This window comes from Bombina bombina, chromosome 7, assembly GCF_027579735.1.
Source record: "Bombina bombina isolate aBomBom1 chromosome 7, aBomBom1.pri, whole genome shotgun sequence".
NCBI lineage: Eukaryota > Metazoa > Chordata > Amphibia > Anura > Bombinatoridae > Bombina > Bombina bombina.
Window position 1 is genome coordinate 495097548 of NC_069505.1, and position 25461 is coordinate 495123008.

A 25461-nucleotide genomic window follows, 5' to 3' on the forward strand; every position below is an offset into this window, starting at 1 on the left:
ATAGAGAAGAGATAGAGGATAGAGTTTGGATAGAGAGAAAGATAAATGTGAAAGAGAAAGAAATAGGATTGAGAGAGAGGTGTTTATGGAGAATGGAAAGTGATAGAGAAAGAGATAAGAGAGTGGAGAGATTGGAGTGAGAGAGGGTAGTAAGAGAGGAGAGTGAGGGGAGAGTGAAAGTGGAGTGAGAGAGGGTAGTGAGAGCGAGGGGAGAGAGAGAGGGGAGAGTGGGGATTGGTTGAGGCGAGAGAGAGAGATGGAGAGGGAAGAGAGAGAGAGAGGGGAGATAGAGAGAATCAGAGAGGGGATAGAGAAAGAAATAATAGTGATAGAGAGGGTTAATATACAGAGTGGAAGGCGAGAGAGAGTGGAGAGAGCGATTGGAGTTAGAGAGGGTAGGAAGATAGGTGAGTGAGAGAGAGGGGAGAGTTAAAGTTGAATGAGAGAGGGAAGTGAGAGCGAGGGTAGAGAGAGATGGTAGAGAGGGGATTGGGAGAGAGGTAAGAGAGATAGAGAGAGAGAAATGGAAGAAAGAGAGAGAGAGGAAAGAGAGAGAGAGAGGAGAGAGAGAGAAAGAGAGAGGGGATAGAAAAAGAGTGAGAGATAGGGTTAATAGATAAATTGGAAAGTGAGAGAGAGTGGAGAGAGAGATTGAAGTGAGAGAGGTTAGTAAGAGAGGGAGTGAGAGAGAGGGGAGAGTGAGAGTGGAGTGAGAGGGGAGAGAGAGATTGTTGTAAGAGAGGGTAGTAAGAGAGGGAGTGAGAAAGAGGGGAGAGTGAGAGTGAAATGAGAGAGAGTGGAGAGAGAGATGGGATAAAGGTGAGTGGGAGAGAGTGGAGAGAGAGAGAGGGAAGAGAGAGAGAGAGGGGAGAAAGAGGGGAGATAGAGAGAAACAGAGAGGTGATAGAAAAATAAATAAGATTGAGAGAGAGGCTTAATAGACTGAGTGGAAAGTGAGAGAGGTGATAGAGACAGAAATAAGAGTGAGAGAGAGGGTTAATAGACAGAGTGGAAAGTGAGTTAGAGAGAGAGAGGTGATATAGAATGAAATAAGAGTGAGAGTGCGTTGATTAAGACAAAGTGGAAAGTGAGATAGAGGTGAGAGAGAGGGGATAGAGAGAGTGGAGAGAGAAAGAGTATAGAGAGAGGGGAGAGAGACAAAAGAAAAAGTGATAGGGGAGTGAGTTAGAGAGAAGATATCGACAGAGGGGAGTGAGAAAAAGTGATGAGAAAAAGAGAGAAGAGTGAGTTTGAGAGATTGAAGAGAGAGAGGGGAGAAAGAAAGAGAGAGAAAAGGGAAAAGAAAGGGGAGAAATAGAGATGTGACAAATAATTAAATAATAGTGAGAGGGAGGGGATTAAGAGAGAGTGGAAATTGAGAGATAAAGAGAGCGGTAATAGAGAGGGGATATATAGAGAAGTGAAAGATAAAATGTATAGAGACAGGGTGGAGAGAGAGAGGAAAGTGAGAGGTGAGTGAGATAGAGGATAGAAAGAGGGGTGAATGAGAGAGAGGGAAAAGAGAGGATAAAGAGAGAGATAGGGGAGTGAGAGAGGGGTGAATGATAGAGAGGGAAGAGAGAGGATAAAGAGAGAGATAGGGGAGTGAGAGAGAGGTGATATAAAGAGAGAGGTAAGAGAGAGAGGGGAGAGAGATAGTGGAGTTAGAGAGAGGTGATAGAAAGAGAGAGGTAAGAGAGAGAGGGGAGAGAGATAGGGGAGTGAGAGAGAGGTGAGAGAGAGAGGGTAGAGAGATAGGGGATTGAGAGAGAGGGGAGAGAGAGTGGAGTGGGAGAGAGATAAAGGGGAGAGAGAGAGAGAGAGAGAGAGAGGTGGAAAAGAGAGAGAGAAAAGGGGATAGGGAGTGGAGCAATAGAGATAAAGAGACAGGGGAGAAAGAAAGAGGGAGAGCAGGGAAATAGATACAGATTAAGTAGAGAGAGGGGAGATAGAGAGGGTAGAGAGATAGGGGATTGAGAGAGAGGGGAGAGAGAGTGGAGTGGGAGAGAGGGGGGAGAGATAAAGGGGAGAGATAGGTGGAAAAGAGAGAGAAAAAAGGGGATAGGGAGTGGAGCAATAGAGATAAAGAGACAGGGGAGAAAGAAAGAGAGAGAGCAGGGAAATAGATACAGATTAAGTAGAGAGAGGGGAGATAGAAAGAGGGAAGAGAGAGAGGGGAGATAGAGAGAGGGGAGAGAGAAAGAAATAAGAGTGAGAGAGAGTGTGTTGAGACATAGAGTGGAAAGTGAGAGAGAGAGATGATTGAGTGGGAATAGATACAGGGGAGTGAGAAAGAGTATAGAGACAGGGGGAGAATTTTCAAGGAAAGTGACAGGGGAATGTGAAATAGTATATAGAGAGAGAGGGGAGTGAGAGAGTGTGGAGAAAGAGAGGTGAGTGAGAGAGTGTGGAGAGAGAAAGGTGAGTGAGACAGTGTGGAGATAGAGAGGGTAGAGTGATAGAGAGGGTAGATTGAGAGAGTAGTGAGAGAGAGGGGAGAGAGAGATGGGAGAGAGTGGAGTGCTAGAGAGGGGAGACAGAGAGGGGGAAGAGAGATAGGGTAGAGCGAGTGGAGATAGAGAGAAACAGAGAGGGGGGAGAGAAATAAATAAGAGTGAGAAAGAGATGGTGGATTAAGACAGAGTATAAAGTGATAAAGAGAGAGAGCGAATGATTATAGAGAGACGTGGAAAGCGATGGAGTGGAAAATGAGAGGGGAGTGAGTGAGAGGGGAGAGAGAGGGGAGAGAGAGAGGGGATAGTGAGATGGGAGAGAGAGAGGAGAGAGAATGGAGAGAGAGAGAGGGGGGAAGAAAGAGAGAGAGAAAGTAGAGATAGAGGTGAGATAGAGAGAAACAGAGAGAAGTGATGCACAAAATGTAAACAAATTAAATAATGTAATGCATAAAATATTGTTATCATATATCTAGAATGAACAATCAATAAAATAAGAGAATTTATTCTAAACAAAAATTCCAAATTATAAGTCTGTTGCATGTTAAAACATAATTTCCCAAAAATTAAAGGCTGGTTTCCCAAAAATTAAATTCATTTGTTGGATACGGACACACAGTATAAAAAAAAATATTATAGAAATTTGCGATATCATGAGATATACAGATTAGGCAATATTTAGTCTAAACGAATAATATTAAGAAAAGATAAGATAGTTAAAGAGAAATTAAAAAAAAAGCAATTGAAAAAAAAGTTTATGCAATAAATAATCTATGCGATATCAATATATATTTAGATATAAAAATAGAAGAACCAACTAATTGCTATCTACACCTTTAAAATAGGAGAGTCAGAAATATCCGTTTATAACAGATAAACGAACAAAAAACAAAAAAATTGCATGCGCTTTACCTATGTATTTATATTGCGAATATATATAAAAAATAAAACTGTAAATAATGTATCAATGTGATTTATTAATATATTTATAATAAATTCGTGCCTTATAATTGGTCAATCAATATAGGTATTTTCGAAATGCAGTTACATATAGAGAGATTACTGTTTGCAAACTGAATAAACATGACATTTCTAGGTTATCATAGAAGATAGTATTGTAAATTTTATGAGTGACGATTTTAATATTAGTGCCCAAATGTTTTTTTCTTTATAGACACTGAAAGATTAAACATAAGTCACTGTTATGGGCATTTCGATATACGTTATTTACCTTTTTTTATTGAATATAGACGGATTTCGTCCTTTCTTCTATTGCGAGCAGTTCCGATTGATTCAATGTATCAAAATCCGCTATCCTGACGAATATGCATGCGCTAAGCGTGAACGAGCATTGCGATTAGGACACACGCTGTAATACGCATGCGCAATAGTGGATGATGACGATGGAAAAAAGGGGCAGGACGCCACGGGGGAAGTAAAGGGATAGGTGAAGAATGTTGGAAAAACTGTCAATCACAAAGTTAGAAATGTCGGGCGGACAATGGAAGCAATACCGACGGTAAATATATATTTAAATTTACAGCGACAAGCTTACTTTTAGGAAAAACAATGAATGAACATGATAATATTTTCAAAACTAAATGTGTAAAATGTTAACTATAGAGGCGGACTTGAACTTCACTTTAAAACTCATACAGAAATAACTAAAACCTGTAAAAACACTCAGTAAGTGTTATTGTTTGTGTGCTTGGCTTATATGAAAAGCAATATCAGTATGTGAGTAACTTTAAATCCTTTGTTGTAAAATTACAATGGGCAACACTATCATCCTTAGCAAATAAAGCAAAACCAGCTGGTTGTAGGAATGAAAGGTATAAAATAAATAACAGAGGTATGTGTACTCACAATATTTTATTAATCTTTTCTAATACATCAATAAACATATTTAAATATTTTTTTCCTACTTATACATGGCTGCAATAAATGACAATTGCTTTGAGGACATGCATTTAATCTGATCCAAGGTTTGTTTGGTATCTACCTGACATCTACTGGCAACATGTTTTGGATATACAGAAAAGAAAAAAATGAACAATGTCCTTATTAAAAAAATAAATAAATCAGTGACCCAACAAGAACAAACAATTTTATAGAATTGAGTGATGATGAAAATGCTCCTTCAACATCTAGCGCAAGTGCATCTCCGAAAAAGAGAAGAATGTGCTAGTATAATTCTATTCGGTAAAATACTTTCTCTTGGGTACTTAAAGTAAAGGTCAAGTTACCCTCACCTCGATCTAAAATATCATTATTTGTTTAAAAAGAATATGACTTTCATTCATCATTTTATATAATTATTATTATCATAAAACAAGTTATTGCCGTTATTAATCTACTATTAAAACTCCACAAATTCAACCCTTATTAGTTGTTTTTTTTCTCCTACCGATCACGTGATTCTCTAATCCAATTGACATTCTGGCCGTTAGGCGGCCGTCCCTCTATGTCATCAGCCTCATTGCTCAACTGCGCATGCGCTATTCTAATTTTCTTCAGATGGGAGTCAACGCACGGTACCGTTTCGCGCATGCGTATTGGTTACATGTAAGTGGCGGAACATTGTTTTGTTACGGACGGCTCAGATACGATATTTAATAGTTTGCAAAATGGGTCTGCTGTCTCTTCTCATAAAGTACTGAATGAATATAGTAATTCATTCAATACTATGTGTCAATGACAAGTAGCGCATGCGCAGAAGAAAATACGGAACTGTGATTATCACATGCGCAGTGAAAAAAGCATCATAGAGCTGCGCATGTGCATTGGAATTATGTATCTTGAACGTGCATTTGAGAGGCGTGGAGAGCGGGTGGGACTGCTGAAGACGTCACTAATTGAAGAAGAAGGAAGTAGGGCTTGGGAGGAGTCAGGATCCGAATGGTAGGGAATTTGAGATAAAGATTATTTGTGAAAATATATCTGTAATCTGCAAAAAAACTTAGCAACTACATTAAGGAATGATTAATAAATTCTAGGTTGTCTTCATAAGAGCATAACTGTACCTTCACTTTAGGCCTATACCGAAGTGGGGACAAGTGCCGGAACGGTCGGGAGGTCGGACACACAAATCACACAAGCTCAATTACCCAGGCATGCACGGCTAGGCCGCACCCACGTGGCTTATGGAGGGTCAGTCTCTGCAGAGACTTGCTTGTAAAGGATAGCGGCCTCAATAGGGTATATGTGCCCCCCTGAGAGTCCGGAATAGCATACTGGCCCTGCAGAGAACACAGAAAATTAAAGGCAGGCTTTGCTGAGCGGGCTGCTTGTGGTAGCTGAAAGCGAAGGTGATGGGAAATAGCCTGCAAAATTAATCAGAAGCAGTTGAGACTTGGGTGAACCCTTAATATCATAAAGTAAATGGGATCTTTGCCTAGGACTCATGAACTGTAACATCTGGAACTGGTCAAGCACTGGAGGGACATATGTGAAAGAACATCACGTATCAAGATAGCCACAAAAATCCTAAAAGAGTGAATTGTAATAGCAAAATCTGCTTTAATATTGTTTTAAACGTTGCATCAAAGAACAAAGCCCAAATTACCCTGAGTGTACCATAGGGTTTTGATACTAGTCCCCTCTGACTCAAACATAAATAGCAGGTTGGGGAGAGTGCAGTATCACTCTATCTGAAAATCAGACGTTAGTGATGTCAAGTAGAAGAAACGTGAGGCTGCCAAAAAGCGCTCACACCTCAGTCATGGAAAATTATTTAATTCCGACAGATTCCACACCATCTGCTAGCAAGGCCATGCAGGAGCCAATTGCACAGGTTATCACAGCTCAAATTCATGACCATGAGCCTCAGACGCAAACTCAAAACTACCTTACAAGAGACAATATTAGGCACTAGTCCTTCAAAGAAGCCATGCAGGACTTTAAAAGTATGTTTGGAGAATTGAAAAGAGATATAGCAGGGGTGGACCAGAGAGTGACTCAAATAGAAGAAAGGCAGGAAACTCTCAGCTCTGACCTACATTCCAGACCAGTTTTATACAGGCCCAGGAGGGCGCAGTTCAAACTCTTATGGATCGCATTGAAGATCTGGAAAATAGAAGTAGGAGGAATAACCTCAAACTGCGGGGTGTGCCAGAAATGGTGGATCCTCCTGCTCTACAGAACTATATCCAGGAGTTTGTTAGATATCTCAAGAATAATGTTGATGCTCCCGAAGTCCATCTAGAGAGAGGCCATAGAGCCTTGCGCCCTAAACCTCCCAACAGAGCCCCTCCAAGAGATATAATAAAGTTTCTATTCTTCAAAGATAAAGAAGATGTCTTGAGGCTTGCCAGAACAAAGCATCCGTTGGAGTTCAGAAGTTCTGAAATACAGGTGTACTCAGACCTATGCCCGACCACCTTGCAAAAAAGAAGAGATTTGAGATTTATCACGTCGGTACTAAAGGAAAAGAGGATGCCATACAGATGGGGATTTCCCACATGCCTTATAGCCACAAGGAATAATAATCAGAGTAATGGGGGAACAAAATTCTTGTGGATGTTCGCACAGTGTATTTATTTACATTTATTGAAACAAGTCTATTTTCCACATACTGCTTAAGTATTATAATTATTACTGCTGTAAACTGTTAGTGGGTGGTTAACCCCCAACACCCTCTAACTGTTTCAATGTTAAGGGAAAGTTTGCTTCCAATATCACCAAGACAATATTTTTTATCCCAAGTGACTCACCACATTCCTGTTGCTGGGTGCTGTCTTTTCTCACTCTCTTTGGTGCTGTTTGCCAATAGGGATGTTGTCTCCGCCAATCCTTATCTTGAGTCCCTTGCCGGTAGTTGGCAAATGTCCCTTAATAATAAAAAGCAGTCCAAGCAGAGTGGTATTGTACCTCCGCAGTTAAGGTATGTTTTTAATAATAAAACTCAAAAGCAGTCCAAGCAGAGTGGTATTGTACCTCCGCAGTTAAGGTATGTTTTTAATAATAAAACTCACTTGCTGTGCTCACTATGACCAATGCTTGCAAGTGTCCAGTAAAGAAGGTTGTCAGGAGCACCAAAAAACGAGTTAAAAATATAAACTTTATTGTTTTACAAAAGGGTTAATTAAACCCCAGGGTAAGAGTGAAAGAGAAACAATTGAAAAAAACAGAAAACAAAAAGGCTGACCGGTTTCGGCGTCTGCCTTAATCCTAGCCTGCTTAAAAACAGTTTGTGAGATTCCAGTTTAAAAACCCTCCTCTGTGATTCAATTGGTTGAGGTGCTGTCAGGGATTTATCTCTTCTCACACTGTGCCTTTAAGAATGTGAACTCACTACCCCTATTTAAGGCTCCTCCCAACAGAACTCATTGCTTGGTAATTTGTTGCTCAGTGTCAAGCTGCTTCAGAAGAGACCTAGCCGTTTATACAACTTTGTATTTTCAACTTATTGCTCACCCTGAGTTTCTGCCTACTCGAATCAACCTGCAGATTCTCTTTTGTGCCTGAAGTTTTGCTCCGTTTGTTCACTAAGAGATTTCTCAGTCTCTCTCCTGTATTGAGGTTGTTCCCTGCAGCGTGTAACGTCACGCCCGACATTCTCCCGCCGCGGTTCTCAGCCAGGCTCTCTGTGATACCGCTGGGACTTGTTGCTGTCTGGTAACTGTATCGCTCTGTGCTAATATCATCTCCAATATTACTGGTCTGTATATATTGCATTGTATGAACTGTGTGTATTGCTGCAACCTCATTACACTTACTATATATTAATTGTGAAACTCTCACTTGCTGGATATTCATATTCGCTTCAGATATCAAATATGCACTAAACCTCTTACTGCTACTTACCAAATTGCAAACAAATAACTGTGACAAAGATTATTACAACTACCATTATTCATTATCGGACTGCCTAAGCATATTTCAAACTTTACAACAATTAACCTCTATTGTGCTTGAAATGAACTGTTTGCTTTAACTTAAACTATATCTGTTTCATCAGTTAAACACAGCTTATATTACTCTGATTGAACAACTCTGGAAATTACTAATATTCATTATCAAAGTATGGTTTACAAAATGACCAGAGGTTGATTTATTCACTTATCAAAGTACTGTGTGAATTTCAGTGTGTTTGCTAAAGCCTGCTGCATAAACTATTTACACTGCTAGACTGTTTGAATTAAGGCACCTGCACTAATTAACTCTTTCACTACTGCTGAAGTCAATCCTATAAGACTTACTCTCTTTTCTGCTACAAGCAGTTATTGTTGCGTGAAGGTTCCGTTTTCACTCAGCTACCCTGCTGTAGTGACCCTCAGATCAATGAGCATATCAGGGTTCCCTTAAGTTAAATCTGTGGGAATCCGAGGTAAGGTGTGAGACTGAGTGGTCCTGCATAAAGCAGTAAGCTGTAATTGTAGTGTTCTCTAAAACAACTAAACATATCCTTACATATTACCAAGCCTTAAAAAAGGAATACTACTAACAGCTAAAATCATGGATGTAAGTGAACTGTCCAGGAGAGTTGGATCTTTAGCTCAGAGTATGGATCACATGATTCAAGGCTTAAGGGATATACAACTAGAGAATCAGAGTATAAAAAAATGTATTAATGATCATCTTGCTAACAAAACTCCTAATGTTGAGTCAACTCCAGAACCCATTGTTAGTCCACCTGAAAAGTTCTCTGGGGACAGAGCTATGTTTAGGGATTTCAGGAATTCCTGCACTCTGCTTTTTACTTTGAAACCTAAGTCATACCCAACTGACAGGATTAGAGTTCTAACTGTAATTTCATTTCTCAGAGGTGAGGCCAGGTCTTGGGCCAATGCTTTTTATGAAAAAAATGATCCTATCCTAAATTCCCTAGAAGATTTTTTTTCTGCTATGTCTCTTTTATATGAAGATCACAATAGAAAAAATACTGCTGAAACTGCCATTAGGTCTCTAAGGCAGGGCAAAAGAATTGTAGAAGACTACATTACTGAATTTAAAAGATGGGCTCCTGACACCCTGTGGAATATTCCTGCTCTACGCAATCAGTTCCGTCTGGGACTCAATGATGCAGTTAAGGATGAGTTGGCAAGGGGTGTGATTCCAGAGGACTTGGATGAATTGATGACTCTCTCTATTGGCATAGATTGTCGACTTAGGGAAAGGAAGTCAGAGAGATCTTATTCAGAGACTACCCCCAGAAGAACCCCCAATTATCATCACTCAACTCCTTCCACAGCATTCACTAGACCCATAGAAGAACCCATGGATGTTGCAGTTATTAGGGGACCCTTGAGACCTGAGGAGAAAGCTAGGCGTAAGCTACTAAACTTATGTCTATACTGTGCTGAAAAGAACCATGCTGTTAGGGACTGTCCCTCTCTGATTCGACAAAAGAAGGGTAAGACTCCATACAATAACCATACAGTTAATTTGGTTGACAGCATAAAATCTCATCTATCTATTTATGTCTCCTTACAGTGGTCCCATCAGAAGATAAACGTTCAGGCCATAATTGACTCTGGGGCTTCTGGGAATTTTGCTGATAACACTTTTGTTGTTAATAATCACATCCCACTAATAAAGAAGAGTTTTGCATTAGCTATTCGTCTGGTTGACGGTTCATTCTTTAGCTCTGGTCCCATAACTCACCACACTATCCCACTCAAAGTGGTTACCCCTTCAGGACACACAGAGCTTATTTGTTTTGATGTTCTTCCATCTTCTGTTTATCCACTAATCCTTGGACTGAATTGGTTAATAAAGCATAATCCCACTATATCGTGGTCCACAGCATCAGTAGTTTTTGATTCAAACCACTGTAAACAATCCTGTTTTGGGGTACACACACTTTGTCATATCACTGAACATAAGTTACCAGAATGTTATAGTGAATTTGCTGATGTTTTTGACAAAAAGGAGGCTGAGTCTTTACCTCCACACAGAGACTATGACTGTCCTATTGATCTTATACCTGGAAGCTCCATATCATATGGACATATATATCCATTGTCACAGCCAGAATTAAATCATTTAAAAGAATATTTAGATGATAACCTGAAAAAAGGCTTTATTAGACCTTCCACATCCTCTGCAGCTGCAGCAATGTTCTTTGTAAAAAACAAGGATGGCAGTCTTAGACCCATCATCGATTATAGGCAGTTGAACAAATGCACAAAAAAGAACAGATACCCCCTGCCCCTCATACCTGAACTTATTGAACGTTTACAAGGTGCCACAGTTTTTACTAAACTTGACCTCAGAGGTGCTTACAATCTGATTAGGATGAGGGCAGGGGATGAATGGTTAACTGCATTTCGTACTAGATACGGTTTGTATGAATACACTGTAATGCCCTTTGGGTTGTGCAATGCCCCAGCGACTTTTCAATGTTTTATAAATGATGTCTTTCATGATTTGTTAGATATTTGTATTGTCGTATACTTGGATGACATCTTGGTTTACTCAAATTCTCTACAGGCTCACATTGTACATGTCAAACAAGTATTGACACGTTTAAGGGCACACCATCTATATGCAAAGCTTGAAAAGTGTATTTTTAATACAAACACCATAACATTCCTTGGTTATTGCATCTCACCAGCTGGAATTTCAATGGAGTCAAGCAAAGTAGAAGCTATCACTAATTGGCCTATTCCACGTAATAAAAAAGATGTTCAAAGATTCCTTGGCTTTGCGAACTTTTATAGAAAGTTCATTAAAGATTTTTCTCTTATTGTCAGACCTCTCACTACGCTAACACGTAAGCAAGTTAAGTTTGTATGGAATCAAGATGCTGATCATTCCTTTAATACTCTAAAAACTAAATTTGTTTCAGCCCCTATTTTACAATTTCCAGATCCCACATGTCAATTTACGCTAGAAGTCGATGCTTCTGAGTTTGCTGTGGGGGCTGTTTTATCTCAAAGACGTTCTGAAAAAGAACCTTTACATCCTGTCTCCTACTATTCTAGAACTATGAGTTCAGCAGAGATTAATTATGGAATCGGTGATAAGGAACTTCTTGCAATCAAATCAGCTTTGGAGTTTTGGCGACACCTCCTAGAGGGTGCAACATATCCAATCACCATCTATACTGATCACCGTAATTTAGAATATTTAAAATCAAACAAGACCCTTACTGCTCGCCAGGTTCGATGGAGTTTGTTCTTTTCTCGTTTTGATTACGTCATTACTTATAGACCAGGATCCAAAAATATGAAAGCTGATGCTCTTTCTAGAAAAGACCCTCGTCCTACTGATGTGCTTTCTCCTTCATCTATCATACCTCCGGATAGAATTATTTGTTTAACAACTGAGTTTAAAACCATCTTACAAGAACATCTGAAGGATGATTCATCTTTGGGTCATTTGGATGTACTAAAACATTCAGACAACTTATACTACCATGGCACTCTATTATATATACCTCCTTCTCTCAGGAATGAGATACTTACCTCTGCTCACGACTCTTTATTGGCTGGTCATCCCGGAGTTCATAGAACTGCTCATTTGATTAAAAGGAATTACTGGTGGCCAAAGGTGAATGATACTATTAAACAGTATATTGATTCCTGTATGGTATGTACAACTAAGAAACATCAGCATAAGAGTCCCTATGGTTACCTTCTCTCTTTACCAGTACCAGACAGACCTTGGGCAGCGATTGCTATGGATTTTATTGTTGATCTACCTTCATCAGCTAATTATAACACCATATTAGTAGTAGTGGACTTATTCTCTAAAATGGCACATTTCCTACCACATAGAGGATTGCCTACATCTTCAGAAACTGCTTCACTATTTTTGAATCACATTGTAAAACTACATGGTCTACCTGAAACAATTACCACAGATAGAGGTACGCAATTCACCTCAAGGTTTTGGAATCAACTGTGCTCCTCTCTTAACATTACTAAACGTTTGAGTACCGCTTATCATCCACAAACGAATGGTCAAACAGAAAGAACAAATCAAACATTAGAGCAGTACCTTCGTTGCTACTGCACTCAACAACAAGATAACTGGCATTCTCTACTTGCTACTGCGGAATTTGCCCATAATAATGCCGTAAATTCATCAACTAAAATGACACCATTTTACATCAACTACGGATTTCATCCCTCATACTACCCAAATCGGATCAACAATTCCGACATGCCTATAGTTAATGATCTTGTTAACACCATTGCCACCAATTTCACAACATTGAAACAAGTTTTACTAGAATCTCAGGCTGTTCAGAAACACCATTACGATCTACGTAGATCCAAGCCTCCAGCTTACAAGATTGGTGACAAAGTCTGGTTAAGCACTAAACATTTACGCTTACAAGTTCCATCTAAAAAACTCGCTTCTCTATATTTAGGGCCTTATCCAATACAAAAGGTCATCAATGTTAATGCTGTAACACTTAAACTCCCAGACTCTCTAAAGATACATCCCACATTCCACGTTTCTCTTTTGAAACCGTACAGTACAATCAGAGACACGACTCAGAATGACACGGTGGATCCTTCAGTCATTGATGGCATGGAATATGAGATTGAGTCTATCCTAGACTCTCGTTACCATCGTAATCAACTTCAATATCTTGTCAGTTGGAAAGGGTTTGGTCCTGAGGAGGACTCTTGGGAGCCTTCCAATAATGTCTCTGCACCACGTCTTGTCTCCTTGTTTCATCGTAGAAATCCTGATCGTCCTGGTCCTTGATCCGCGGAGCGGCTCCTTGGGGGGGTGTCCTGTCAGGGATTTATCTCTTCTCACACTGTGCCTTTAAGAATGTGAACTCACTACCCCTATTTAAGGCTCCTCCCAACAGAACTCATTGCTTGGTAATTTGTTGCTCAGTGTCAAGCTGCTTCAGAAGAGACCTAGCCGTTTATACAACTTTGTATTTTCAACTTATTGCTCACCCTGAGTTTCTGCCTACTCGAATCAACCTGCAGATTCTCTTTTGTGCCTGAAGTTTTGCTCCGTTTGTTCACTAAGAGATTTCTCAGTCTCTCTCCTGTATTGAGGTTGTTCCCTGCAGCGTGTGACGTCACGCCCGACATTCTCCCGCCGCGGTTCTCAGCCAGGCTCTCTGTGATACCGCTGGGACTTGTTGCTGTCTGGTAACTGTATCGCTCTGTGCTAATATCATCTCCAATATTACTGGTCTGTATATATTGCATTGTATGAACTGTGTGTATTGCTGCAACCTCATTACACTTACTATATATTAATTGTGAAACTCTCACTTGCTGGATATTCATATTCGCTTCAGATATCAAATATGCACTAAACCTCTTACTGCTACTTACCAAATTGCAAACAAATAACTGTGACAAAGATTATTACAACTACCATTATTCATTATCGGACTGCCTAAGCATATTTCAAACTTTACAACAATTAACCTCTATTGTGCTTGAAATGAACTGTTTGCTTTAACTTAAACTATATCTGTTTCATCAGTTAAACACAGCTTATATTACTCTGATTGAACAACTCTGGAAATTACTAATATTCATTATCAAAGTATGGTTTACAAAATGACCAGAGGTTGATTTATTCACTTATCAAAGTACTGTGTGAATTTCAGTGTGTTTGCTAAAGCCTGCTGCATAAACTATTTACACTGCTAGACTGTTTGAATTAAGGCACCTGCACTAATTAACTCTTTCACTACTGCTGAAGTCAATCCTATAAGACTTACTCTCTTTTCTGCTACAAGCAGTTATTGTTGCGTGAAGGTTCCGTTTTCACTCAGCTACCCTGCTGTAGTGACCCTCAGATCAATGAGCATATCAGGGTTCCCTTAAGTTAAATCTGTGGGAATCCGAGGTAGAAACATAGAAACATAGATATTGACGGCAGATAAGAGCCATAGGCCCAGCAAGTCTGCCCGACCTTACCTAACAGTATAAACTTATCTAGTTCGTAGGATAGCCCTATGCTTGTCCCATGCATTTTTAAAGTCCCCCACAGTGTTTGTTGCTACTACCTCTTGAGGAAGTTTATTCCATAAATCAATCACTCTTTCTGTAAAGAAGTGCTTCCTCAAATTACTTCTGAATCTACTACCCTTTAGCTTGAGCTCATGACCCCTTGTTCTTGAATTTTCCATTTTATGTAAAATACCCACAGCCTCAGTTTTACTAAACCCTTTAATGTACTTGAAAGTTGCTATCATATCACCTCTTTCCCTTCTCTCCTCTAAGCTATACATATTTAGGTCAATGAGCCTATCCTGGTAAGTTTTATTTTTTAGACCATGTACCATTTTGGTAGCCCTCCTTTGCACAGATTCAAGTTTGTTAATATCCTTCTGAAGATATGGTCTCCAGAACTGCACACAATACTCAAGATGAGGCCTAACTAATGATCTATAAAGTGGCATAAGAACCTTACTATTTCTGCTGCAAATACCTCTACCAATACATCCAAGCATTCTGCTTGCATTACTCGCTGCATTACTACATTGTTTACTAAGTTTTAAATCATCTGAAATAATAATTCCCAAGTCCTGTTCCTCGTCTGTAACAGTCAGTAAAGTGTCATTGAGTCTGTAATTAACATTTGGATTTTTCTTCCCTAAATGCATTATTTTACACTTTGCTGTGTTAAACTTTAGACCCCAGTCGTTTGTCCAATCCTCCAATTGTTGTATATCACTTCTCATTTTGTCTACCCCCCCCTGGAACATCCACTCTGTTGCAAATTTTTGTATCATCTGCAAAGAGACATACTTTCCCCTGTAGCCCTTTGATGATATCGCAGATAAATATGTTAAACAAAACAGGCCCCAGAACTGACCCCTGAGGAACACCACTAGTAACAGCCCCCTCTGCTGAATGAACTCCATTTACTAAGACACTTTGTTTTCTGTCCTTAAGCCAGCATTCCACCCAGTTCACAATTTTTGAATCTAGACCAAGAAGATATAGTTTGTGAATAAGTTTATTGTGTGGGACGGTGTCAAATGCTTTGCTGAAATCTAGATATGCTACATCAACTGCTCCTCCCTTGTCTAATACTTTTGTTACATAATCAAAGGTAAGGTGTGAGACTGAGTGGTCCTGCATAAAGCAGTAAGCTGTAATTGTAGTGTTCTCTAAAACAACTAAACATATCCTTACAGGTGCTCACACCTCTTCCCTATTCAACCAATAGTGACATTCTATACTTGGACCGTGACACCTGTGTTCAATAATGACTACACTGTTGACAGTTTTAATTTTAAGGCAAGAACTGATATGATTAAGTATTCTAAATGTTCTATTAAACTATCACCTATAATGTGTTAAGCGCTATATTGAGAGATACTCTTTTGCTGCTTTGATCTTGGCCCCTCGCTAATTCAGAACATTTGTATAGAAAAAAACTGCACGTTTTCTATTTTGTTGTGTGCAGCCGATCGGAGCTATGTTTATAGCCGCTTCTCTCATTTTTCTGTGTACCTAGCCGTGGCAAAGAGGGCCCTACCTCCTAGCATAGGTTGGATCGCTAACTCTCGCTGCAAGCGCATTCATATGCAGCAGCTGCTCATGTCCCCGCTGTCTGCACTGACAGTTTGTTTACTTACAATTCTGACGTGGTGGCCACTCCTCCCACTGAGCATGTATCGCTCTCTGTACACTTGGCCAGATTCTGCTCTAGTGAGGTATGGGAGAAAGGGGGGTGTGTTCAGTGAAGCACCCTTACATGGGTTTAGTCACTTCCTATAGCTGCAAACGCTTTCATGTGCAGCCACTGCTCATCTCCCTGTTGCCTGTGCTGACTGATTGTTTACAAATAGTAATAGTACTGACGTAGTGGTCACTCCTCTCCCTAGGGTTGCAGAAGAGGGGCTGACAAAAGAGATAGCCTAGTTAAAAGCCATATCAATAGAAATTGTAAAGTGCTGAAACAAGTCATGCAAGATTCAGAAATTGTAAAGAAAATTACAGCGGGAGGCACAAAAACTTATTCTATAGTAAATAATATCCTATATCCTTTCTCAGTTGAACTTGTAAAAAAACTAAAGAATGGTTTCCCTTTTCTATTGCAACTGATGCTTCCAATAAAGGAAATCGAAAAATGAAATCCCTGTTGTAATACAATACTTTACCCCTCAGAAAGGACAATGTTTCAGGATTTTAGATTTTTATGAAGATGCATTTAAAGATTCCCAATCTATTAAAGATCATCTTTGTTGTGTGATCAATGAGAAAAGATTATCGCTAAACAATGTTACAGCATATGGAGCAAATGATTCAGTAAACTATGGTGTTAACAAATCTGTTAACCAAAAGTTAATTAATGAGAATGAAAATATTATTGCAGCTCACTGCAATAACCATATTATGCATAACTGTGCAAAAAATGCTTTAAAAGTTTTGTCCTTTGACATTGAAAATGTAGTTTTAAAGGTTTTTGCAGAATTGTCTAACTCAGCTAAGAAACGAGAAAAGTTGAGAGGGTTTTTTTTTAATTTTGTGAAGCAAAGTTCCATGAAGTTGTCAGACATGTCCCAACTTGGTGGCTTAGCTTATTTAATGCAGTAGAGAGGTTGTTACAGAACTGGCGCCTACTGAAAGCTTATTTCTTTCACTTGGATGTGATGACTGCCATAAGGCAATATGGAAAAAAAATTCAGATCAGCAAGATGAAATGGCAAGTGATGAACAACCAACAATATCAGAGATTTATCTTTATTTTTCTTACTTTTTTTATGTCTTTATTTGAAAATAAACTACTCAAATTAGAAAACAGATCAACACTCTCCCGTGATCTTAATTTTTTTATGGAAAGATTTTCAAATTCCTTAAAAAAAATTTGATGAGAATTTTTTTGGAATGAAGGTTACATTTGCTTTATGTAAAAAACTATTTACCAGTACATTCAGTTGAAACCTTTCAAGAAGAAGCACTATAGATGTTTACATAAGAGCTCTTCGTTATCTAGAGAATTGGTATCCTTTTGATAATCCAATGTATCAGCCTGTAAATGTTTTGAGTCTTGAAAACCAAAGAAAATCTCCATCCTTGGAAGAAATAACAGAAAGTTGCTCATTGGAAAGAAGAGCTTCCTCCTAATTCACTGTTTGATAAAGTGAGTGTTTACTCCTCTGCAGGGTACAACATCCCTTGATAAATGAAAGCATTTGTTTAGTCAAGAATCTGCCCCAAGTTTACTAAAGTTATTTCAGTACTGTCAATCGATTCCTGTCTCAAATTCTGGTATGAAAAGAATTTTTAATGTCATGAACAATGTGTGGTCAGTTGAATTAAACAGACAGTACGTGGAATCAGTGAGAAGTGAACTTTGCATTTTATTTAACATTCCTTACAACTGTTCTGAAGTAAAAGAACTGTTTTTGTTGGAAAATGATGACAATGGCTACATATCCTCCAACTTTTTCCATACATATCTTAATTCTCCACTACTATAAGAAAAAGAAAGGAACTGTATGGGATACTTTACATCCTCCTATGTTTCTATAAGTTTACCGTGTGTGCTGGTAAAATAACATTTTATATTAGTTGAATGTTTAATATAACACTTTGGCTTCTACATAGCTGCCATTTAGTACTTTGAGGACATAGTTAACTCTGCATCTACCTTAAAGTATTTGTAGTTCAACCTTTGCAGGTATTGCACTAGAATAAGGCATGGCATGAATCAAAATTTATCATCACAGCCTGTCTTCAAAAATGATCTTTGACACCAAGTTGTCAAAACACCACTATGACTGTGTTCCTCCTACCTGTTGAACAAACTCTTTATTATTGTTACATTTTAATGACCTTGATACAAGTTAATATATATATATATCATAACAATACATTTAAGATTTTGTTCTGCCACAAGACCCTACTGTGCTTTAAACCGTTTCCCCCTCTGCCCCAAGTTTATTTTTTTGGCTGTCTAGTATTTGTTTCAAGGACAGCTGGCAACCCTAGAGAATATGGGGTAAATTTATTAAATGGCAAGCAGACATCGATAAATGCCGACAGCATACACTGTTGGCATTTATCATTGCACAAACATTTCTAGTGACTTGCTTGTGCAATGCCGCCAACTGCTCACTGGCGGCCAATCGGCGGCTAGCAGGGGGGTGAATCATCCAGATCGGATCGGGATGATTTCAGTCGAACGCTTACGACCGCTGCTTCTTAACTTTCGTTTCTGGCGAACCAGAAACAATGGGCGTAGAAAGCAGCATCCCGCTGCTTGTTAAATCTACCCCTATATGTAAAGAGTTCCTGGAGTTGATTGCTAATGATGAGTTGTCTCTATCATATTTACACCTCTCATCTCTCTTCCCCTTTGTACCTATAAACACACCATTATATACCTCTCACTAAAGGCCTAATGATCGTAGGTTCTCCGGTATGGCAAGAGGATTTAAGAAATCTCGCCAGTACTGTGTAATGCCCCTCAAAGCATTTTAGAAAGGCAAATTGTAGGAGTGTTTATTCTAACACTATTGCCTCCCTTATTGTAAACGGAGAGAGGTCGTCTACACTTTTGTATAATTTGGTTGTGGAACCACTTGCGACTAAATTGAGAGACATATACCCAGGTGAAAAAGTAGATGGGAAAATATATCATCTTGCTCAATATTCAAATGATGTTGCTATTTATACAAGATCCAAAGAAAAACGTACAAAAAATCTTTGAAGTTATTAATGAATTCGGTCCATTTTCAGGTTTTAAAATTAATAGAAGCAAATCACAAGTTTTATGGCTAAATAAGAAGGAAGATTGTGATATCAGTCCATTTTTGTTAATAACTCCTCCTAAATTTATAAATTATCTGGGTATTAATATTTCCGCTAATCCAGATAAATGGTACAATCTTAATTATGAAAAAATATATTTATCTATAGAACAAACTCTTAAAAGATGATATAATTTGCCAATCTCATTGATGGGGAAAGTACATGTAATAAAAATGATGATCTTGGGGGACTTCTTAATGGTCGCACTGAGCTTCAGTAATATTCAACTTAAAGTAGTGGAGAGACTTGTATGTAGGTGACCTGATCCGAGATTTAGGGTATTGGATTGGGACACGGCTTAACTGCCCTCAGTACCGGACTGCTAACTTTGGGGCCTTCCCCTACAACCGAAGCCTCAACACTGTCCCCACAACTAACTGTGCCTAAAGTGTGCAGCCTTCACAATATAATGGAGAACACTCAGATATGTTTAGCTGAGCTGGCCTTGCTTTTGGAAGAACACAGAATTAAAATCTGTAATGTTATTGAACAGTCATTCCGTTCTATGTCGCCCCAGAATAAGAAAGCCTTGGAGCAGCCGCAGGCATCAACCTTGCCCAGCCTTCAGGGGGAAACTACTGCAGTAACAGAGGAGACAATATGTCCTGAAACTCGGCATGAAAACGGAAAATCTATATTTGACCCAAACGTAGCGACAAGTCAGCATGCTGTACAGACTACAGCCGAGGAACCGCACATACCTGAAGATATGGAGCTGCTGCAGCGGTCCCTAAGGGAGCTGACCCCAGTCACCAGTTGCCCTGCGAGACGTTGGAGAGAGTCTGACACTTTGACCCATTTGTCTGAGCTGACAGACATGAAAGACTGCACGCTGAGCATGGGGGAGGAGGGCCGGTGTGTAGAGCTACCAAGCATGTTCACGGATACACAGCCGGTGATCTATCTAACCGTGCAATCGCTAAAACGGGGCACAGTCCCTGGCTGCTGCGAGCCCTACAAGTCCCCAAGCATTCCGGCGGAAACGGCTGTTGTGGAGGAAAAGAGAGACGTTTTTGCTACACAGCTACTTGCTAAAACAGTGTCCGGGAGGTACGACCGAGATAGCCCACTCAATTTGCCCTCCAGTACTCGGTTCCACTTGATAGTGAGGACAGATCCTTGGTATAGTGCTAGAACCGTTAAGGCAGGTTTTGGCTGAACTACCCCTACACATAATGCCTGTATGCCTGCTAAAACACTCAGGATATTTAGCACTAACGTTGTCTTTTACTGTTCTCAGTCCGCTTCAGATTACCTGTGGCACTTTTCTTCTATACATTCATCTTTGCTACGGAACATGTACTAACCCCTTCAGCTATTAAAATATAGGATGAACTTTTGCAGGCACGCTATTGGGCTTATGGGTAATAGCCTATATATACATTTGTGCCCCCAACCCCACATCAAGAGCCATATCTAGTATTCAGCCATATAATACTTACGCTGGTTATGTACTAATTACGGCTGGGACTTACTTCATTTGGTATAAAATATTTACTTTGGTGTAGAGATCTATCCTTACCATAATCCCATGTTTATATTTGGGGTCGTTTGAACTCTGGTGGAGGATGGGTTAATGTTAGTTGCTCCCTTTCCCATTTTCTATACCCCAGCACACTGCGCTATTGTCATTTATAATATGAATGCACTTAGGAATGCTTCCGTGTTTTTTACTAAAATGTTACTCCACCCTACTTCAAGCATTAAAATGTTTCACTTCAGCTATATTACAGGCAGAGCCCCATCTATAATCTATAATCTCCTGTTATTGTACTATCTTGTTAAAGTGTCATAAGCTACACTACTTACTTTATTATATATCATCTGTGTTATACATTTATATAAAATTAGAAAATATAGGCTTCAACCCTCTGTAGCTTCATATTTTAGGTAATGCTACAGGTCCAAAAGTGGCCTTATGTTTCATTTAGAGGGTTCATAGTACAACGGGCTTGATGTATGTTGCCCTATATTACTTAACATTATCAGTTCAACACATTTTGTTTACCCTGTCTAGTTTATACTTGTACATATTTTGCATGTAAAAATTCTTTATCCTAGGCATTTAGGGTCCAAAAGTGGCCCATTTTGTTATTTTCTTTGAGTCCCTTAAAATTCCCTATAAGGTATCAAATTCTCTTTCAGGAGGTCCAAGAGAGGCCTCTATTTTTTGTAGAGGGAAACCATTGTCTATGATCTTATATTATATTCCAAGGGGACTCTCCTTAAATTGAAAACCTGAGGTTATCTTATAATTGGGCAATTAACTGTTTGTATATTGTGTCGTTTAACATTGCATATTGTATTTGAAACAAAGTTTTTCTTTGCCTGTACTATGTTTTTCTTTTTCTTTTAACCTCAATAAAAATAATTAAAAAATAAATAAAAAAAAAAAGATGATCTTACCTAAAATCTTATACCCCTTAAATATGTTACCATTACTGATCCCAAGGAAAGATATTAAGATACTAAATAGGATTTTTAATAAATTCCTTTGGGGGGGGGGGGACTCATATAAGTTTAGAAATAATTAAACTACCAATATTGGGAGGTGGTATGGGGGTACCTGATATTCACTTATACAATCTTGCATCATTAGCAAGAATGACCATCGACTGGTTAGCTGGAGCAGAACGTTTTTATGTGAATACTCTGGTAAAAATAACGCTAAAGGGAGTGAACATGGCATTTGCATTACATACAGAAATGAAGAAATTTGACTCCATAGTGAAAAACAATATTATGTATAAATATAAAGGAATATTAACAGCATGGTTTAAGATCAACAAGATTTTAAAATGTCCAAACAATGGGGCCGATTGATCAAGCTCCATATGAAGCTTGATGCCCGTTGTTTCCGGCGAGCCTTCAGCAGCGGTCTAAAGACCGCTGCTCCATAACTTGTCCGCCTGCTCTGAGGCAGCGGACAGGAATCAACCCAAACGAATACGATCAGGTTGATTGACACCCTGTGCTAGCGGCCGATTGTCCACGAATCTGCAGGGGGCGGCATTGCACCAGCGTATGATGTATTATATGACAAATAATATAATATGATGTATTATATGACAAAGAAAAAAGACCCAAAGAGTTTATTATTTTATTAATACATTATAGCCGCATTTAAATGGAGATAAAATCTAACCAACGATATATTTTGTTCGAATTAGGCATAGGTTACTCCATGATTTCAATATAACATACTCTGAGAGATAAAGAAAAATGAAAATGTTAAATATTAAATATATTTGATGAATATTTTACATCTGTATAATGTCAATATCTGGAATTTTATGTTTTTCTTCTCCGTTTTTTCCGTCTTTTGAATATGCTGAGATATGAAATTGTTAAAGGGACATTAAATACAAAAAAAAATGTTTAATATCTAAAAAGTACAAAGTAAGGACTTTATTTCGCCCCTGTACGCCTCAGCTCGCCTGTGGCGGGGCGAAAATACCCGCAGGTATTCGGCATGCACACGAGCACAATTTTGCGCTCGCATGCAATCCCGCCCCCTGCCCACGCACAGCCAATCACGCGCGGGCAGGAGCTGTCAATCTCCTCGTTCTGACTAGACAGAGGAGATTGAATTTCGCCACATTAGAGGTGGCGAAGAGGCTAAGAAGCAGCGGTCTGGTGACCGCTGCTTGATAAATGACGGCGAGCAAGTTCTTGAGAGAACTTGCTGCCGTAGGGGCTTAATAAATCTAGCCCTTAGTGTGTTACCAGAAGCTCACACAGTGCTGTATTAGGAAGGGGGGGAGCGGTAGTCACTCAACTCAAGTTTAACTTAATTTATCTGATGTGTAACTTGTCAGCTCCACTTCTACCTTCAACTCGTGAGTCACTCATTGTCATTTCCCTTTATTATACAGATCCCCTCTGTAATGTGAGTAAGATTTTTTTGCCGTGTAGGGGGTCTGGCTGCATAGTTTAATTTGTCACTCAAGATTTGTTTATTTAGCCTTGCAGGGGGCTGGTGAGGACCTGGCAGCACAATTGTTAGTTTTAGATAAGATTCATGCAGCTCCGTGTCAGGATGAGACAGTGGGACATTCCTTTGTAGCTGTGTAGCTTTCATGCTCCTCCTGTCAAGAAGAAATACGGCTTTGCTATGTTTGTGTTGATCGTTCAGGAGACTGCTCAGTTCCCCACACACTGACACATAAAGAAAAAGGGGCATGTCTTTAAACACACTGCAATCTCAAAGACTTTAGCGCGACAAAAACTATGTATCCTCACAGGGGGTGTTGAAGAGGAGCCAGCAGCACAGATGTTAGTCACTAAAGATTATTAAATACATTCTGAAGAAATTCAGCATGTATGCATTGCAGAGCTTTTCTGTCACAACACAGCACTATTATTATTATTAAGAGCTACTGCGCATGTGATCGGGTACTCGCTCAGCTGCTAATGAATATGCAGAAGCTCATTATAGGGTAATATGTGATTGGTGAAACAGTTTTGCTGACACGCCTACCTTTTATAAAGAATTGCTTGGTGCATACTTCACGGCAGTTAAATAAGAAACTTTGGGGTAATATTTGTTAAAAATTATAATATATATTTTTTTTAAATATTACATTATGCTTATTTAACTTTAAATTGTAAAACAAAAGATTTTCATGACTAATGTTTTGAAAAGTTTACTGATCCTTTAAGTCTTTATATTTCAAATAAAAAAAAATTATATATAAAAAAGAAACTGTTTATGTAGCCATGTAGGGTTCTGGGTGTGAGACGGAGAGACACACACATTAGAATATAATGCTCAAAAAAGCCCTCTAAGATTTCGAGTCATTTCTCTCCATGCTGGCGAGCTTTGATGATCTCTTCCCCTCCATATTCATACATACAAGTTTGCACCGATCACAACCACTTATATTTCTTAGATCAAAACAACAAATAAAAAAAAAACATCTTCTTACCTTGCTCTGCTGCTCTTACCACTCTCTATTGCTTTAATATCCACTACTTATATTTTAAGTTACTTATTTAAATTCCATTATCCAATCAGCTGCAATTCTTCCTTCTTTGTTTCTCCTCCATAATCAAACTTCATTCCAAATTTTGTTCCCCAGATCCTAGCTAACTCCCTTATTGTGTCTTGACCAGAGAAAATACAAGATGAGATAGACAGAGTAATAGGTCGTGACCGATGTCCCTGCACAGAAGACAGAGTGAAGATGCCCTATACTGATGCGGTTATTCATGAAATCCAGAGATTTAGTGACATTATCCCCACTGGCCTTCCTCACGCAACCACAAATGATGTCTTCTTCAGAGGTTACATTATACCAAAGGTAAATTAATATTTTCTATTTTAATTATTTAAATATTACTGTATAATAATGTGTTAATATATAACTTCATGGTATTGAAATTAAAGGAACAGTCCATTCTACTTCTATTATCCAATTTTTTGTGTTCTCTTGATATCCTTTGTTGAAAAGCATACCTAGGTGGGTTAAGGAGCAGCAATGTACTACCGAGAGCTAAATGGTGATTGGTGGCTGCATATACAGTATATGGCTCTTGTCATTGGCTTGCCAGATGTGTTCAGCTACCTCCCAGTAGTGCATTGCTGCTCCTTCAACAAAGCATATCGAGAGAAGCAGAGTTGATAAGTTAAATGGAAAGTTGTTTAAAATGGCATGCTCTATCTGTATCATCAATCATCAATGTATACATATATATGTGTATATATATATATATATATATATATATATATATATATATAGTTACATTAAATGGAAGCTAATAATATTTGTTAATAACCATAGTGAAAAACAGAAAGTGCAGTACAACTACAGTAGGTTTTGCAGATGGGTAGAGTAAAACATAGAGGGTCTTTGGTTTGAAGACTTAGATCAGGGGTACTCAACCTTAGCACTCCAGAGGTTTTGGAACTACATTTCCTATGATGCTCACCCAGCCTGCTAAGCCAGCTTAAAGTCTCTGAACATCATGGGAAATGCTGTCTGAGCATCATGGGAAATGTAGTTCCAAAACCTCCACGGAACTGAGCACAATGTTATCTATGTGGCAAACATGAACTAGCACTGTCTAGCTGTGAAAAACTGTCAAAATGCACTGAGATAAAAGGCAGCCTTTAAGGGTTTATAAATTACCATATGAGCCTACCTAGGTTTAGCTTTCAACAAAGAATATCAAGAGAACAAAGCAGAGTTGATGATAAAAGTACATGGGAAAGTTTTTAATATTGCATGCTCTATCTGAATCATGAAAGTTTAATTTTGACTACACTGTCCCTTTAAATTAGTGTCTGAGATATTTCCAAAGGC

General features: G+C 38.9%; 1 protein-coding gene across 1 annotated transcript in view; it reads left to right on the forward strand.

The window, feature by feature from the left end:
- Positions 1-25461, forward strand: part of LOC128666840 (cytochrome P450 2G1) — a 170898-nt gene that overhangs the window by 83198 nt on the left and 62239 nt on the right. The window contains exon 7 of the mRNA XM_053721642.1: positions 24272-24459. Within this exon, the coding sequence (XP_053577617.1) occupies positions 24272-24459 (188 nt within the window). The remainder of the gene's footprint in view (positions 1-24271; positions 24460-25461) is intronic.